Source organism: Phocoena sinus, chromosome 10, assembly GCF_008692025.1.
Source record: "Phocoena sinus isolate mPhoSin1 chromosome 10, mPhoSin1.pri, whole genome shotgun sequence".
In the NCBI taxonomy this organism is placed as follows: Eukaryota; Metazoa; Chordata; class Mammalia; order Artiodactyla; family Phocoenidae; genus Phocoena; species Phocoena sinus.
The window spans coordinates 20,638,136-20,657,019 of record NC_045772.1 but is presented as its reverse complement, the minus strand read 5'-3'; the positions used below and the strand labels follow the sequence as shown (position 1 = coordinate 20,657,019).

The window sequence follows — 18,884 nt, the reverse complement described above, 5'->3', positions numbered from 1 at the left end:
AATCGGAGGCTCTCTTCCTTGGAATCTGAATCTTGCGGTAAAAGAAAAAAAAACTATTGAGAACGGCTGAAGTTGGTTCACTATAATTCATTCTTGCAAATTAACACATTGACCCTGTTCAATTTCTGACGTTCTTCTCATACATTAGCACCTATTTTCAGAAAACTGGAAGAGAGCCACCAAGTGCAAAATGATTTTCTTTCCTTTTGCCAATGATTTCAGCTTGCTTGTCTCAGAACAGGGCTGCTGAAAGAGAAAATAATTTGGTCTATGTCAAAATGAGCAACCCCTGCCCGTTGAATGTGATGTACGAGGAAGACACTATTGATCCCAAAGAGAAGGTGTTTAAAATATTTTTTTAAATTGTGTGATATATTTGTGATGAAATATCTAGTTTCTCCATTAGCCTTCTTTAAGAAAATTAAATAGTTGTCGAAGACGTTATACCTTAATGCTATACTGAGACTTGAGGCAACAGCTGTAACTTTTCTAGTCAATTTTCAAGAAATAATATTTAATATATAATGTACATTATGTAACATTTATACACATATAAAATACACACATATATATGTAGCATAATAATAATATACTATACAGTATCAGGGTAATTTTAAAAGAGAAATTTTCTAGGCTGCTTGAAACAAAGAACTGTCAAAATGGAATCACTGACTAGCAGGGGAAGATGGCGGAAGAGTAAGACGTGGAGATCGCCTTCCTCCTCACGGATACACCAGAAATACATCTACACGTGGAACAACTCCTACAGAACACCTACTGAAGGCTGGCAGAAGACCTCAGAGCTCCCCAAAGGCAAGAAACTCCCCACGTACCTGGGTAGGGCAAAAGAAAAAAAGAAAAAACAGAGACAAAAGAATAAGGACGGCACCTGCGCCAGTGGGAGGGAGCTGTGAAGGAGGAAAAGTTTCCACACACTAGGAAGCCCCTCCGCGGGCGGAGACTGCGAGAGGCGGAGGGGGGAGCCTCGGGACCGCGGAGTAGTGCACAGCGACGGGTGCGGAGGGCAAAGCGGGGAGATTCCCGCACAGAGGATCGGTGCCGACCGGCACTCACCAGCCCGAGAGGCTTGTCTGCTCACCCGCCGGGGCGGGCGGGGCTGCGAGCTGAGGCTCGGGTTTCGGTTTTGCACGGAGCGCAGGGAGAGGACTGGGGTTAGCGGCTTGAACATAGCCTGAAGGGGTTGGTGCGCCACGACTAGCCGGGAGGGAGTTCAGGGAAAAGCCTGCACCGGCCGAAGAGGCAAGAGACTTTTTCTTCCCTCTTTGTTTCCTGGTGCGCGAGGAGAGGGGTTTAAGAGCGCTGCTTAAAGGAACTCCAGAGACGGGCGCGAGCCGCGGCTAAAAGCGCGAACCCCAGAGACGGGCGCGAGCCGCGGCTGAGGGCGCGAGCCCCCGAGACGGGCGCGAGCCGCGGCTGGAAGCGAGAACCCCAGAGACGGGCGCGAGCCGCGGTTAAAACCGCGGACCCCAGAGACGGGCGGGAGACGCTGGGGCTGCTGCTGCCGCCACCAGGGGGGCTGTGTGCGAGCACAGGTCACTCTCCGCGCCCCTCTTCCGTGGAGCCTGTGCAGGCCGCCACTGCCAGGTTCCCGCGATCCAGGGACAACTTCCCCGGGAGTACGCACGGCAGCTCTTAGGCTGGTGCAAAGTCACGCCGGCCTCTGCCGCAGCGTCACGCCGCCTCTGCCGCCGCAGGCCCGCCCCGCACGCAGTGCCCCTCCTTCCCCCATCCCCCAACCCCCGGCCTGAGTGAGCCGGAGCCCCCGAATCAGCGGCTCCTTTAACCCCGTCCTGTCTGAGCAAAAAACAGACGCCCTCCAGCGACCTGCGCGCAGGGGCAGGGCCGGGTACAAAGCTGAGCTCCTGTGAGCTGTGAGAGCAGGGAGGAGAGGGGGAGGTCTCTCCCGGCAGCCGCGGAGGCGGCGGATTGAAGCTCCACAATCAACTTGATGTGCCCTGCATCTGTGGAATACCTGAATAGACAGGGAGTGATCCCAAATTGAAGAGGTGGAATTTAAGAGCGAGATCTGTGATTTTTTTCCCTTTTCCTCTTTTTGTGAATGTGTGCGTGTATGCTTCTGTGTGAGATCTTGTCTGTATACTCTTGCTTCCACCATTTGTCCTAGGGCTCTATCCGTCCATGGTTTAAAAAAAAATTTTTTTTTCTTAATAATTAATTTTAATTGTAATAACTTTATTGTACTTTACCTTCGTTCTTTCTTTCTTTCTTTCCTTCCTTCCTTCCCTCCTTTAGACAGCGAATCACCCCAGGTTGAGGAGGTGGTCTCCGGGAGCAGGATTTATGATTCTTCCCCCTTTGCCTCTTTTTGTGAACGTGTATGTGTATGCTTCTGTGTAAGATTTTCTCTGTATAGCTTTGCTTCCAACATTTGTCCTAGGGTTCTATCCGTCCCTTTTTTTTTTTCTAAATATTTTTTAGTACAATAACTATATTATACTTTATTTTATTTTTACTGTATCTTCTTTCTTTCTGTCTTTTTTCCTTCTTTCCCTCCTTCCTTCCTTCCTCCCTCCCTCCCTCCCTCCTTTCTTTCCTTCTTTGCTTCTTTCTTCCTTCCTTCCTTTCCTCCTTTCCTTCTTTCTTTCCTCATACTTCTACTAATTCTCTCTACATTTTCTCCTTCTTTCCCTCCTTCCTTCCTTCCTTCCTCCCTCCCTCCCTCCTTTCTTTCCTTCTTTGCTTCTTTCTTCCTTCCTTCCTTTCCTCCTTTCCCTCTTTCTTTCCTCATACTTCTACTAATTCTCTCTACATTTTCTCCTTCTTTCCCTCCTTCCTTCCTTCCTTCCTCCCTCCCACCCTCCCTCCTTTCTTTCCTTTGCTTCTTTCTTCCTTCCTTCCTTTCCTCCTTTCCCTCTTTCTTTCCTCATACTTCTACTAATTCTCTCTATATTTTCTCCTTCTTTCCCTCCTTCCTTCCTTCCTTCCTCCCTCCCTCCCTCCTTTCTTCCCTCTTTGCTTCTTTCTTCCTTCCTTCCTTTCCTCCTTTCCTTCTTTCTTTCCTCATACTTCTACTAATTCTCTCTACTTTTTCTCCCTTTTATTCTGAGCCGTGTGGATGAAAGGCTCTTGGTGCTCCAGCCAGGAGTCAGGGCTCTGCCTCTGAGGTAGGAAAGCCAACTTCAGGACACTGGTCAACAAGAGACCTCCCAGCTCCACATAATATTAAACGGTGGAAATCTCCCAGAGACCTCCATCTTAACACCAGCACCCAGCTTCACTCAACGACCAGCAAGCCACAGTGCTGGACAACCTATGCCAAACAACTAGCAAAACAGGAACACAACCCCACCCATTAGCAGAGAGGCTGCCTAAAATCATAATAAGGCCACAGACACCCCAAAACACACCACCAGACGTGAACCTGCCCACTAGAGAGACAAGATCCAGCCTCATCCAGCACAACACAGGCACTAGTCCCCTCCACCAGGAAGCCTACACAACCCACTGAAACAACCTTAGCCACTGGAGACAGACATCAAAAACAACGGGAACTACGAGCGTGCAGCCTGCAAAAAGGAGACCCCAAACACAGTAAGATAAGCAAAATGAGAAGACAGAAAAACACACAGCAGATGAAGGAGCAAGATAAAAACCCACCAGACCTAACAAATGAAGAGGAAATAGGCAATCTACCTGAAAAAGAATTCAGAATAATGATAGTAAGGATGATCCTAAATCTTGGAAGTAGAATGGACAAAATGCAAGAAACAATTAACAAGGACCTAGAAGACATAAAGATGAAACAAGCAACGATGAACAACGCAATAAATGAAATTAAAAGTACTCTAGGTAAGATCAATAGCAGAATAACTGAGGCAGAAGAACGGATAAGTGACCTGGAAGATAAAGTAGTGGAAATAACTACTGCAGAGCAGAATAAAGAAAAAAGAATGAAAAGAACTGAGGACAGTCTCAGAGACCTCTGGGACAACATTAAACGCACCAACATTCGAATTATAGGGGTTCCAGAAGAAGAAGAAAAAAAGAAAGGGACTGAGAAAATATTTGAAGAGATTATAGTTGAAAACTTCCCTAATATGGGAAAGGAAATAGTTAATCAAGTCCAGGAAGCACAGAGAGTCCCATACAGGATAAATACAAGGAGAAATACGCCAAGACACATATTAATCAAACTATCAAAAATTAAATACAAAGAAAGCATATTAAAAGCAGCAAGGGAAAAACAACAAATAACACACAAGGGAATCCCCATAAGGTTAACAGCTGATCTCTCAGCAGAAACCCTACAAGCCAGAAGGGAGTGGCAGGACATACTGAAAGTGATGAAGGAGAAAAACCTGCAACCAAGACTACTCTACCCAGCAAGGATCTCATTCAGATTTGATGGAGAAATTAAAACCTTTACAGACAAGCAAAAGCTGAGAGAGTTCAGCACCACCAAACCAGCTTTACAACAAATGCTAAAGGAACTTCTCTAGATAAGAAATGCAAGAGAAGGAAACGACCTATAATAACGAACCCAAAACAATATAGAAAATGGGAATAGGAACATACATATCGATAATTACCTTAAATGTAAATGGACTAAATGCTCCCATCAAAAGACACAGATTGGCTGAATGGATACAAAAACAAGACCCTTATATATGCTGTCTACAAGAGACCCACCTCAGACCTAGAGACACATACAGACTGAAAGTAAGGGGATGGAAAAAGATATTCCATGCAAATGGAAACCGAAAGAAAGCTGGAGTAGCAATTCTCATATCAGACAAAATAGACTTTAAAATAAGGACTATTAAGAGGGATAAAGAAGGACACTACATAATGATCAAGGGATCGATCCAAGAAGAAGATATAACAATTGTAAATATTTATGCACCCAACATAGGAGCACCTCAATACATAAGGCAAATACTAACAGCCATAAAAGGGGAGATCGACAGTAACACATTCATAGGGGACTTTAACACCCCACTTTGACCCATGGACAGATCATCCAAAATGAAAATAAATAAGGAAACACAAGCTTTAAATGATACATTAAACAAGATGGACTTAATTGATATTTATAGGACACTCCATCCAAAAACAACAAAATACACATTTTTTTCAAGTGCTCATGGAACATTCTCCAGGATAGATCATATCTTGGGTCACAAATCAAGCCTTGGTAAATTTAAGAAAATTGAAACTGTATCAAGTATCTTTTCTGACCACAACGCCATGAGACTAGATATCAATTACAGGAAAAGATCTGTAAAATATACAAACACATGGAGGCTAAACAATACACTACTTAATAATGAAGTGATCACTGAAGAAATCAAAGAGGACATAAAAAAATACCTAGAAACAAATGACAATGGAGACACAACGACCCAAAACCTATGGGATGCAGCAAAAGCAGTTCTAAGGGGGAAGTTTATAGCAATACAAGCCCACCTTAAGAAGCAGGAAACATCTCGAATAAACAACCTAACCTTGCACCTCAAGCAATTAGAGAAAGAAGAACAAAAGAGCCCCAAAGCTAGCAGAAGGAAAGAAATCATAAAAATCAGATCAGAAATAAATGAAAAAGAAATGAAGGAAACGATAGCAAAGATCAATAAAACTAAAAGCTGGTTCTTTGAGAAGATAAACAAAATAGATAAACCACTAGCCAGACTCATCAAGAAAACAAGGGAGAAGACTCAAATCAATAGAATTAGAAATGAGAAAGGAGAAGTAACAACTGACACTGCAGAAATAAAAAAAATCATGAGAGATTACTACAAGCAACTCTATGCCAATAAAATGGACAATCTGGAAGAAATGGACAAATTCTTAGAAATGTACAACCTGCCAAGACTGAATCAGGAAGAAATAGAAAATATGAACAGACCAATCACAAGCACTGAAATTGAAACTGTGATTAAAAATCTTCCAACAAACAAAAGCCCAGGACCAGATGGCTTCACAGGTGAATTCTATCAAACGTTTAGAGAAGAGCTAACACCTATCCTTCTTGAACTCTTCCAAAATATAGCAGAAGGAGGAACATTCCCAAATTCCTTCTACGAGGCCACCATCACCTTGATACCAAAACCAGACAAGGATGTCACAAAGAAAGAAAACTACAGGCCAATATCACTGATGAACATAGATGCAAAAATCCTCAACAAAATACTAGCAAACAGAATCCAACAGCACATTAAAAGGATCATACACCATGATCAAGTGGGGTTTATTCCAGGAATGCAAGGATTCTTCAATATACGCAAATCTATCAATGTGATAAACCATATTAACAAATTGAAGGAGAAAAACCATATGATCATCTCAATAGATGCACAGAAAGCTTTCGACAAAATTCAACACCCATTTATGATAAAAACCCTCCAGAAAGTAGGCATAGAGGGAACTTTCCTCAACATAATAAAGGCCATATATGACAAGCCCACAGCAAACATCATCCTCAATGGTGAAAAACTGAAAGAATTTCCACTAAGATCAGGAACAAGACAAGGTTGCCCACTCTCACCACTCTTACTCAACATAGTTTGGGAAGTTTTAGCCACGGCAATCAGAGAAGAAAAGGAAATAAAAGGAATCCAAATCGGAAAAGAAGAAGTAAAGCTGTCACTGTTTGCAGATGACATGATACTATATATAGAGAATCCTAAAGATGCTACCAGAAAACTACTAGAGCTAATCAATGAATTTGGTAAAGTAGCAGGATACAAAATTAATGCACAGAAATCTCTGGCATTCCTATATACTAATGATGAAAAATCTGAAAGTGAAATCAAGAAAACACTCCCATTTACCATTGCAACAAAAAGAATAAAATATCTAGGAATAAACCTACCTAAGGATACGAAAGACCTGTATGCAGAAAATTATAAGACACTGATGAAAGAAATTAAGGATGATACAAATAGATGGAGAGATATACCATGTTCTTGGATGGGAAGAATCAACATTGTGAAAATGACTCTACTACCCAAAGCAATCTACAGATTCAATGCAATCCCTATCAAACTACCACTGGCATTTTTCACAGAACTAGAACAAAAAATTTTGCAATTTGTATGGAAACACAAAAGACCCCGAATAGCCAAAGCAATCTTGAGAACGAAAAAAGGAGCTGGAGGAATCAGGCTCCCTGACTTCAGACTATACTACAAAGCAACAGTAATCAAGACAGTATGGTACTGCCACAAAAACAGAAAGATAGATCAGTGGAACAGGATAGAAAGCCCAGAGATAAACCCACGCACATATGGACACCTTATCTTTGATAAAGGAGGCAGGAATGTACAGTGGAGAAAGGACAGCCTCTTCAATAAATGGTGCTGGGAAAACTGGACAGGTACATGTAAAAGTATGAGATTAGATCACTCCCTAACACCATACACAAAAATAAGCTCAAAATGGATTAAAGACCTAAATGTAAGGCCAGAAACTATCAAACTCTTAGAAGAAAACATAGGAAGAACACTCTATGACATAAATCACAGCAAGATCCTTTCTGACCCACCTCCTAGAGTAATGGAAATAAAAACAAAAATAAACAAATGGGACCTAATGAAACTTCAAAGCTTTTGCACAGCAAAGGAAACCATAACCAAGACCAAAAGACAACCCTCAGAATGGGAGAAAACATTTGCAAATGAAGCAACTGACAAAGGATTAATCTCCAAAATTTACAAGCAGCTCATGCAGCTCAATAACAAAAAAACAAACAACCCCATCCAAAAATGGGCAGAAGACCTAAATAGACATTTCTCCAAAGAAGATATACAGAATGCCAACAAACACATGAAAGAATGCTCAACATCATTAATCATTAGAGAAATGCAAATCAAAACTACAATGAGATATCATCTCACACCAGTCAGAATGGCCATCATCAAAAAATCTAGAAACAATAAATGCTGGAGAGGGTGTGGAGAAAAGGGGACACTCTTGCACTGCTGGTGGGAATGTGAATTGGTTCAGCCACTGTGGAGAACAGTATGGAGGTTCCTTAAAAAACTACAAATAGAATTACCATATGACCCAGCAATCCCACTACTTGGCATATACCCTGAGAAAACCAAAATTCAAAAAGAGTCATGTACCAAAATGTTCATTGCAGCTCTATTTACAATAGCCAGGACATGGAAACAACCTAAGCGCCCATCATCGGATGAATGGATAAAGAAGATGTGGCACATATACACAATGGAATATTACTCAGCCTTAAAAAGAAATGAAATTGAGCTATTTGTGATGAGATGGATAGACCTAGAGTCTGTCATACAGAGTGAAGTAAGTCAGAAAGAAAAAGACAAATACCGTATGCTAACACATATATATGGAATTTAAGGGAAAAAAATGTCATGAAGAACCTAGGGGTAAGATAGGAATAAAGACGCAGACCTACTGGAGAACGGACTTGAGGGTATGGGGAGGGGGAGGGGTGAGTTTTGACAGGGCGAGAGAGAGTCATGGACATATACACACTAACAAACGTAGTGGGGTAGATAGCTGGGGGGAAGCAGCCGCAGGGCACAGGGATATTAGCTCGGTGCTTTGTGACAGCCTGGAAGGGTGGGATGGGGAGAGTGGGGGGGAGGGAGACGCAGGAGGGAGGACATATGGGAGCATGTGTATATGTATAGCTGATTCACTTTGTTGTAGAGCAGAGGCTAACACACCATTGTGAAGCAATTATACCCCAATAAAGATGTTTAAAAAAAAAAAAAAAAAAAAAAGAATTTAAGCCAAGGTAAAATTCAGTTAAAGACCAAAATTTGAACTAACTCAGGATGTTACCTATCTGTTGCAGAGTGACATCAACACAGGTACTTGCTGTATTATCTGAAAGTTGAGGTTGTATTATCTGTATATTCCAAAATTATAATCTAATACTTTTCATGACCTTTAAAGAATATATTTTTGAATTTGAATATTTTTCCCAATAACTAATCTTTCTTATTGTCTTTTCTCTACTACAAATTATATCCAGTCAGAAATAACATTGCGGGCTTCCCTGGTGGCGCAGTGGTTGAGAGTCTGCCTGCCGATGCAGGGGACACGGGTTCGTGCCCCGGTCCGGGAGGATCCCACATGCCGCGGAGCGGCTGGGCCCGTGGGCCATGGCCGCTGAGCCTGTGCGTCCGGAGCCTGTGCTCTGCAACGGGAGAGGCCACAGCAGTGAGAGGCCGGCGTACCGAAAAAAAAAAAAAAAAAAAAAAAAAAAAAAAAAATAACTTTGCTTTGCTCCCAAAGGAAAAGAACAGCTTTACATAGTAAAACAAATTTAAAATGATACCATCAATATTGATCAGACCTTTGTATTATTTTATTAGAATCAATGATGAAAACATACTACTATTAAATCTTTTATAGTAAATCAAAAAAAAAAAAAAAAAAAAAAAAAAATCAAGAAACAATAAATGCTGGAGAGGGTGTGGAGAAAAGGGGACACTCTTGCACTGCTGGTGGGAATGTGAATTGGTTCAGCCACTGTGGAGAACAGTATGGAGGTTCCTTAAAAAACTACAAATAGAATTACCATATGACCCAGCAATCCCACTACTTGGCATATACCCTGAGAAAACCAAAATTCAAAGAGAGTCATGTACCAAAATGTTCATTGCAGCTCTATTTACAATAGCCAGGACATGGAAACAACCTAAGCGCCCATCATCGGATGAATGGATAAAGAAGATGTGGCACATATACACAATGGAATATTACTCAGCCTTAAAAAGAAATGAAATTGAGCTATTTGTAATGAGATGGATAGACCTAGAATCTGTCATACAGAGTGAAGTAAGTCAGAAAGAAAAAGACAAATACCGTATGCTAACACATATATATGGAATTTAAGGGAAAAAAATGTCATGAAGAACCTAGGGGTAAGATAGGAATAAAGACGCAGACCTACTGGAGAACGGACTTAAGGATATGGGGAGGGGGAAGGGTGAGTTTTGACAGGGCGAGAGAGAGTCATGGACATATACACACTAACAAACGTAGTAAGGTAGATAGCTGGGGGGAAGCAGCCGCAAGGCACAGGGATATTAGCTCGGTGCTTTGTGACAGCCTGGAAGGGTGGGATGGGGAGAGTGGGAGGGAGGGAGACGCAAGAGGGAAGACATATGGGAACATATGTATATGTATAGCTGATTCACTTTGTTGTAAAGCAGAAACTAACACACCATTGTAAAGCAATTATACCCCAATAAAGATGTTTAAAAAAAAAAAAAAAAACAAATGGGACCTAATGAAACTTCAAAGCTTTTGCACAGCAAAGGAAACCATAATCAAGACCAAAAGACAACCCTCAGAATGGGAGAAAACATTTGCAAATGAAGCAACTGACAATGGATTAATCTCCAAAATTTACAAGCAGCTCATGCAGCTCAATAACAAAAAAACAAACAACCCCATCCAAAAATGGGCAGAAGACCTAAACAGACATTTCTCCAAAGAATATATACAGAATGCCAACAAACGCATGAAAGAATGCTCAACATCATTAATCATTAGAGAAATGCAAATCAAAACTACAATGAGATATCATCTCACACCAGTCAGAATGGCCATCATCAAAAAATCTAGAAACAATGAATGCTGGAGAGGGTGTGGAGAAAAGGGAACACTCTTGCACTGCTGGTGGGAATGTGAATTGGTTCAGCCACTGTGGAGAACAGTATGGAGGTTCCTTAAAAAACTACAAATAGAATTACCATATGACCCAGCAATCCCACTACTGGGCATATACCCTGAGAAAACCAAAATTCAAAAAGAGTCATGTACCAAAATGTTCATTGCAGCTCTATTTACAATAGCCTGGAGATGGAAAGAACCTAAGCGCCCATCATCGGACGAATGGATAAAGAAGATGTGGCACATATACACAATGGAATATTACCCAGCCTTAAAAAGAAATGAAATTGAGTTATTTGTAATGAGATGGATAGACCTAGAGTCTGTCATACAGAGTGAAGTAAGTCAGAAAGAAAAGGACAAATACCGTATGCTAACACATATATATGGAATTTAAGGGAAAAAAATGTCAAGAAGAACCTAGGGGTAAGACAGGAATAAAGACGCAGACCTACTGGAGAACGGACTTGAGGATATGGGGAGGGGGAAGGGTGAGTTTTGACAGGGCGAGAGAGAGTCATGGACATATACACACTAACAAACGTAGTAAGGTAGATAGCTAGGGGGAAGCAGCTGCAAGGCACAGGGATATTAGCTCGGGGCTTTGGGACAGCCTGGAGGGGTGGGATGGGGAGAGTGGGAGGGAGGGAGACACAAGAGGGAAGACATATGGGAACATATGTATATGTATGGCTGATTCACTTTGTTATAAAGCAGAGACTAACACACCATTGTAAAGCAATTATACCCCAATAAAGATGATAAAAAAAAACAAAAAAAAAACCCAAAACTATTGTTTAGCACCATGTGTCTCAGTTAACTACAGAGAAAACAATAAATTATCTTTGAATAATTAAATGACTTTCAAATAACTGTGTACAGACAAATTAAATACTTATTTAAGCAATCTAATTACAAATGTTATTAGGTCCATTGGTTTGACTAACACATTTAAATATATGTTTCTTTAGTTTTTGCTGCCTAAAGCAATTGTAAAAACCTTTAGAAGAACTTTGCCCATCATAAATGCCTGGAGTAACATTTCCTGAATAAATAGATACTAGTCTTATACAAATACATGTATCATTCCAGGTTTAACTAGGAACATGCATATATGTTCTCACTCAAGGAATATTTAAATTAGAAATAAAGTCAACTCACCACCACCTGCCCCCTCTCCAATAACTCAAGTCAATTAGACATTAGGTTTACAAGTGAGGTCATTATAGTAATTTTATACCCCATTTCTACTTAAAAAACACCATTTTCTGCTCATTTGAGCTAATTAAAAATAACTATCACCATCCCACAAAGACCAAAATAAAGCAGTGCTATTTTAGCACATAAATATCTACTAAAGCAAAATTGTTTTAGTACTAGTTTTTAATATTATTTCACATAGAACGAAATCTAGGCCACAATTTCATTCATAGAGCATGTGGACAAGGCCATATACAAATTAAACACTATGGTAATAATAAAAAATGGTGGTGAGAAATACGCAAATAAGTGATTTGATGATTACACCTGAAATTAAATTAAAGCAATTCGTTCTGTAAAAAAAAAAAAAAAAAAAAAAAATGGAATCACTGTCTTTTAGTGTTTTTTTCTTAAGAGGTTTCCTTTTCTTCTCTCTCTAGTATATCTCCCCTTATTTCCCTACCCACACCTTTCAACCTATTCCAGACTTTAATATCTGGAAGAAAATACTCTTTTGCTATCAATCCCTCCTCCTGAGGAGGAAGCGCCATCCTCACCTCCATGTAGCTAACTACAGCTGACTAACCCCTTAAAGACCTGGTGGAAATTCCTTACGCATGAACTTCCCAGCTTCAAATTTTTGTACCACACCCTGAATGGTTGGTTTGTTTTCTAATGTAAACTTACTATTTCAGCCAAGAGATTTTTTTAACAGAAAAAAACAAAAGGAATGTTATATTAACCAAGAAGTAAATAGCAACTTACTTCCAGAAGTTTAATCTTGCTCCATGATAGGCATCATTCAGAATAGTGCCGATTCCACCTTGAATCAATGCAGCCTGTATAATCAAAGATGCAAATCCAGCCACCATGATCCCAACTTGAAAAACATCTGTCCAGATAACCGCTTTAAGACCACCCTTTGAGGGGAAAGTACATTAGGATTAATGCTTCTGCCAGACATTATTAAGCATCTATATGCTTATACACCATGCTGGAGAAAGATAACGAAAAATGGATCTTGGCCAAGAATTCCCCCCAGGGAGACAGTCAGGAAGGTAATACTCAGACCAAACTTGCAAATATAAGCAGAGTCCAAGATGTAAGGTCCTCCCAATAGAGAAAATAGCATGGGCAAAAGCTTAGAGAGGTTAAAATATGTGGCATGTTGAGTGCAGCCAGATATATATTTTGGAGTGCCGTGGAGTGGTGTGGGAATATTGTTGGGAAAAAAATTCAGAGTCAAATTGCAAATGGCAATATCATAGATTTTAGCCTACAGGCAGGGCTGAAATTCAACCAGTATGCACAAAGAAGGACATACCAGTTGCTGAAAAAACTAAAATTGTTTTGTACTAGCCACCGCCACAAACTTCCCAAGTGTCCCCCTCCAGTCCCTGAACCAGCCCCTCCTTGAGGACCTTGTCTTCCAAAACACTGAGCAACTAAAGGATTAAGACCTAGAATATCAGGGGTTGTATAAGGCTTGCACCACTGCTAAGGATCAGCATCCATGATAATATCAGTGCCCATGCCATACTGGTTCTTACATATTTTGACTGTTGTTCCTGCCTAAAGGCAATGGGAAGTTATCTCAGGTTTCTAAGCTGAGGAATATTATGAGCACAGCTAAGTAACACAGCAACAGTGAGAGTGAATTAGGAGACAAGGTTGGGGACCACGGCATGGTTCAAATGAAAGAAGAAAATATCCGTTATGATCAATGTCCTACAAAGGATCAAATTTTACCCTGGACTGAATATTCCTTACAAAAAATGTTATACTGTGGGAGGCAGGTATGAAGAACCCAGATTGCAGCATGCAACGATTGAAATGTTCAGTTTTGCAAAGCAAGTGTGTAGAGTGAAAGGAGAAATAATGTTCTTGACATACCATAGTGCAGTAGAATGTGCAGACCACGCCAGTAGCCACTACAGCACCCCACAGGTTGAATCCTGTGACTGTAGAAGAAAAGAAAATGCACGTGTAACTATGAAACATATATAAGCACTTCTCAAAAAATCATCAGGGGGAAGCTATACCATTTATTGGGCACCTACCTCTACACCCATTTGCCATAAACTAGGTCCAAATATCAAAAAATGTACCAAGACAAATGGACTTTAAAACTTTATTTGATGAGTGAAATACACCTGGCTTCTACCCTCAGGCACCATACAGTATCCAACACTGGCTAAATCAAATACATGAAAAAGCATTTATATTGTAATTAAGCTAAGACACCGCTTGATATTGGGAGGTCGTTACCCAGACTGAATGGGGTCATAGGATATTTGTTGCCATGGTTCAAATAAACACATTATTCTGCCAGTCCATGAAAGGCAAGTTGTGCGTGTTCAAATGGGGCCAAGATAGAGAAAAGTCTATATAATTTGTTACCATTTATTTAAGAAGTAAAGGGGCATATTATACTTTTTTAATGAAAGGATAACAACTCCATGCCCACAGATTTGAAAATCCAGATGAAATGACCCAATATCTTGAAAGACACAATTTGCCAAAACTCACACAGGAAAAAAATAGATGATCTGAATAGACCTATATTTACTTTAAAAATTGAATCAACAATTAATAACCTTCCAAAACAGAAAGCCCCAGGCCCAGAGGGTGATTAATTCTACTGAATATTTAAGGATGGAATTATACCAATCTTTTTCAGAGGACAGAAGCAGAGGGAATACTTTATAACTCATTCTATGAGGCCGGCAACACCCTAATACCAACCAGACAAAGACATTACAAGAAAAGAAAACTACAGACCAATATCCCTCATGAATATAGATGCAAGAATCCTCAACAAAATATTAGCAAATCAAATTTTAAGAGCATAAAAAGAATTAAACACCATATGCAAGGCTGGCTCAACATTTGAAGATCAATTAATGGAATCCACCACATCAACAGACTAAAGAAGAAAAATCATATTATCAAATTAATAGATGCAGAAAAAGCATCTGACAAAATCCAACATGCGTTCATGATAAAATCTCTCGATTAACTAGAAATAGAGGGGAACATTCTCAATCTGATAAAGATTATCTACAAAAAACTTACAGCTGACATTATACTTAATGGTGAGCCACTCGAAGATTTCCCACTAAGAACAGGTACAAAGGAAGGAAGGAAGACGTAAAACTCTCTTTGTTCACAAATGACATGATCATCTTTGTAGAAAATCTGAAATAATTGGCAAAAAATCTCCCAGGTCTAATAAATGATTATAGTAAGTTTGCAGGATACAGGTTAATAAACAAAAGTCAATCACCTTCCTATATACCAACAAAAAACAGGTGGAATTTGAAATTTAAAGCACATTTCCATTTACCTTAGTACCCCCCAAAATGAAATACTTAGCTATAAATCTAACAAAATATAATATATACAAGATGTATATGTGGAAAACTACAAAACTCTGATGAATGAAATGAAAGAACTGAGTAAGTGGAGAGATATTCCATGTTTATGAATAGGACAACTCAATACTGTCAAGATGTCAGTTCTTCCCAATTTAATCTACAGATTCAGTGCAATCCCAATGGAAGTCCCAGAAAGCTATTTTGTGGATAATGACAAACTGTGGATAATTGAAAAACTGATTCGAAAGTTTATATGGAGAGGCAAAGGACTCTGAATCGCCAACACAATATTGAAGGAGAAGAACAAAGCTGGAGAACTGACTGTACTTGACGTCAAGATTTAATATGAGGACTTCCCTGGTGGTGCAGTGGTTAAGAATCCGCCTGCCAATGCAGGGGACACAGGTTCAATCCCTGGTCTGGGAAGAGCCCACATGCTGCAGAGCAACTAAGCCCATGTGCCACAACTACTGAGCCTGTGCTCTAGAGCCTGCGAGCCACAACTACTGAAGCCTGTGCACCTAGAGCCCGTGCTCCACAACAAGAGAAGTCACCACAATGAGAAGCCCGTGCACCGCAATGAAGAATAGCCCCTGCTCACTGCAACCAGAGAAAGCCTGCACGCAGCAACGAAGACCCAATGCAGGCAAAAGTAAAAAAATAAAACAAAAAAGTAGAAAAGACTTAACATGAAACTAGAATAATCAAGAGAGTGTGATACTGGTGAAAGAATAGACAAATAGATCAATGAAAAAGAACAGAGAGCCCAGAAATAGACCCCCATAATTAAAGTCAACTGATCTTTGGCCAAAGAGTAAAGTCAATTCAATGGGGCAAAGATAGTTTCTTCAACAAACGGTGCTGGAACAACAGGACATCCACATGCAAAAAAAATGAATCTAGACACAGACCTTATACCCTTCACCAAGATTAAATCAAGATGGCTCATAGACCTATATATGATGTTGCCTTTTTAGATAAAACATCAAAGACACAATCTATGAAAGAAATAATTGATAAGCTGGACTTCATTAAAATTAAAAAACATATGCTCTGTGAAAGATAATATCAGATGAATTAGAAGATAAGCCACAGACTGAAAGAAAATTTTGCAAAAGACACATTTGATAAAGGATTGTTCTCCAAATTATACAAAAACTCTTAAAACTCAACTGTAAAAAAAAAAGCCTGATTTTAAAATGTACTAAAGACCTTAATAGACACCTCACAGAAGAAGATATATACATGGCAAATAAGCATATGAAAAGATGCTCCACATAATATGTCATCAGGGAAATGTAAATGAAAACAAGAAACTTATTAGAATGGCCAAAATCTGGAACACTGACAACATCACACACTGGCAAGGGTGTGGAGCAACATAACTCTTTCATACATTGCTGATAAGAATGCAAAATGGTAACAGCCATTTTGGAAGACAGTTAGATGGTTTCTTACAAAACTAAACACATTCTTATATAATCCCGCAGTTGCGCTCTTTGGTATTAACTCAAAAGAGTTGAAAACTGCGTATGGAATAGTCTCTCCAAAAAGTTGGAATGAAGTCTGAGAAAGCTTCTAGATCTAGTTCACAAGAAATACAGTTCACCAAAATGACTCAATAAGAACAAGAAAATATGAATAACTCTATATCAAAGAAACTGAATCCATATACCAAAACCTTTCTATGAAAACAAACAAATATCAGGCCCAGATGCCCACATTGTGAATTCTTTCAAGCATTTAAGAAGGAAATACACAGTTTTATACAAACTCTTTCAGAAAACAGAGGAGGGAACACTTCCCAAATCATATAAAGCCAGTATAATTGATACCAAAATCCTGACAAAGACATTAAAGGAAAAGTAAATTTCAGGCCAATATTCCTCATAACCTGTAAAAATCCTTAACAAAATATTGGCAAATCAAATACAGCAATATATAAAAAGGTTAATATATTATGACCAAGTGAGGTTTATCCCAAGGATGAAAATTGGTTTAACATTTGAAAATCAATATAATTTTCTACATTAACAGTGCATTAAGACAAAGAAGAGAAATAAGAGGCATGCAGACAGGAAGAGAAGTAGTAAAACTGTCTCTATTCATAAACAACATGAAAATCATAAGGGATATGCCAAAAGCCTACTTGAATTAATGAATATATTTAGCGAGTTCTCAGGACAGAAGATCAACATATAGAAGGCAATTGTATTTTTCCATCCTTGCAAATGAATAATTAGAAAATGATATTATAAAACAATACCATTTACAATAGCATAAAAAACATCAATTATCTAGAAATAAATCTAAGAAATATGTACAAGACTTCAATATCAAAAACTGAGAAACATTACTGAGAGAAATTTTAAAAGGCCTGGGTAAACGGATAAATAGGCTATGTAATGGATTGGTAGAATATTTGCTTTTGTAAAGTGACAGGTCAAGTCTTTTGCCCACTTTCTGCTAGGTTATTTGTCTGTTTTGCATTCATTTTATTATTCTACGAGCCAGTAAACTCAACATCAACAGTCATCAGAAAAATACAAATTAAAACCACAATAAGATAATAGATCATACAACTAGAATGGCTACAATCGAAAAGACAAATACAAAATCTGGCAAGGACACAGAATAACTGGAACTCTCACACATCGTGGGGTGGGCGTGCAAAAGGATAGAACCACTTAGAAAAGCTATCTGGCAGTTTCTCGTAAATTTTTTACATGCACCTACCCTGTGCTGGGTCAGAATAATGTGTATTTAACTGTATATTGCTTCCAGGTGTTCATCCACTAAAAATGAAAATGTGTGTCAAAAAACAAAGCAAGGGGCTTCCCTGGTGGTGCAGTGATTGAGAGTCCGCCTGCCAATGCAGGGGACACGGGTTCATGCCCCGGTCCAGGAAGATCCCACATGCCGCGGAGCGGCTGGGCCTGTGAGCCATGGCCGCTGAGCCTGCGTGTCTGGAGCCTGTGCTACACAACGGGAGAGGCCACAGCAGTGAGAGGACTGCGTACCGCAAAAAAAAAAAAAAAAAAAGCAAAGCAAGACAAAACAAAACCTGTATAAGAATGCGCTTAGCAGTCTTAATTCAAAATAGCCTAAAACTGGAAACAACCCAACATCCATCAACAACAGAATGGATAAACAGATTTTCGTAGATGTATATGATAAAATACTAGCAATAAAAAGGAATGAACTACTGATACATGTAGCAACATGAATGAATGCCACAAAAACATTTTGTTGAGCAAAAGAAACCAGATGCAGAAAGGCGCTATATAAAATCTAAGAACAGGAAAAACTAATTTATGGTGATAAAAACTGGCTGCTTGGAATGGAGGGGGCGATTCATTAGAAAGAATCAAAAAAATTTTTCCGGGATTTGATGATAGAAATATTGTATATCTTGAGTTGGGTGGTTGTCACACAAGTACACAAAATTGTTAAAATTCATCCAACTGTGCACTTAGGTTCTGGGCATTTTATTGTATATAAGCTACAATATATCTCAATAAAATTTGGTTTTCGATTTTAAAAAGCAAGAAAAAGAAACGTAAGAGACAAATGAAATAATTACAATTACATGAAATTATCTGGATCCTGACTCTAACAAACACTGAAAAAAAAAAGCAGGGAAATCTGAACACTGACCTT

At 39.4% G+C, this 18,884-nt stretch overlaps 1 protein-coding gene across 1 annotated transcript in view; it reads right to left on the bottom strand.

Moving 5' to 3' along the window:
- SLC5A8 (solute carrier family 5 member 8) overlaps window positions 1-18,884 on the bottom strand; it is a 74,434-nt gene that overhangs the window by 43,351 nt on the left and 12,199 nt on the right. Inside the window, exons 4-5 of the mRNA XM_032647274.1 lie at window positions 13,741-13,808; window positions 12,613-12,767 (exon numbers count right to left, since the gene is read on the bottom strand). Of these exons, the coding sequence (XP_032503165.1) occupies window positions 12,613-12,767; window positions 13,741-13,808 (223 nt within the window). The remainder of the gene's footprint in view (window positions 1-12,612; window positions 12,768-13,740; window positions 13,809-18,884) is intronic.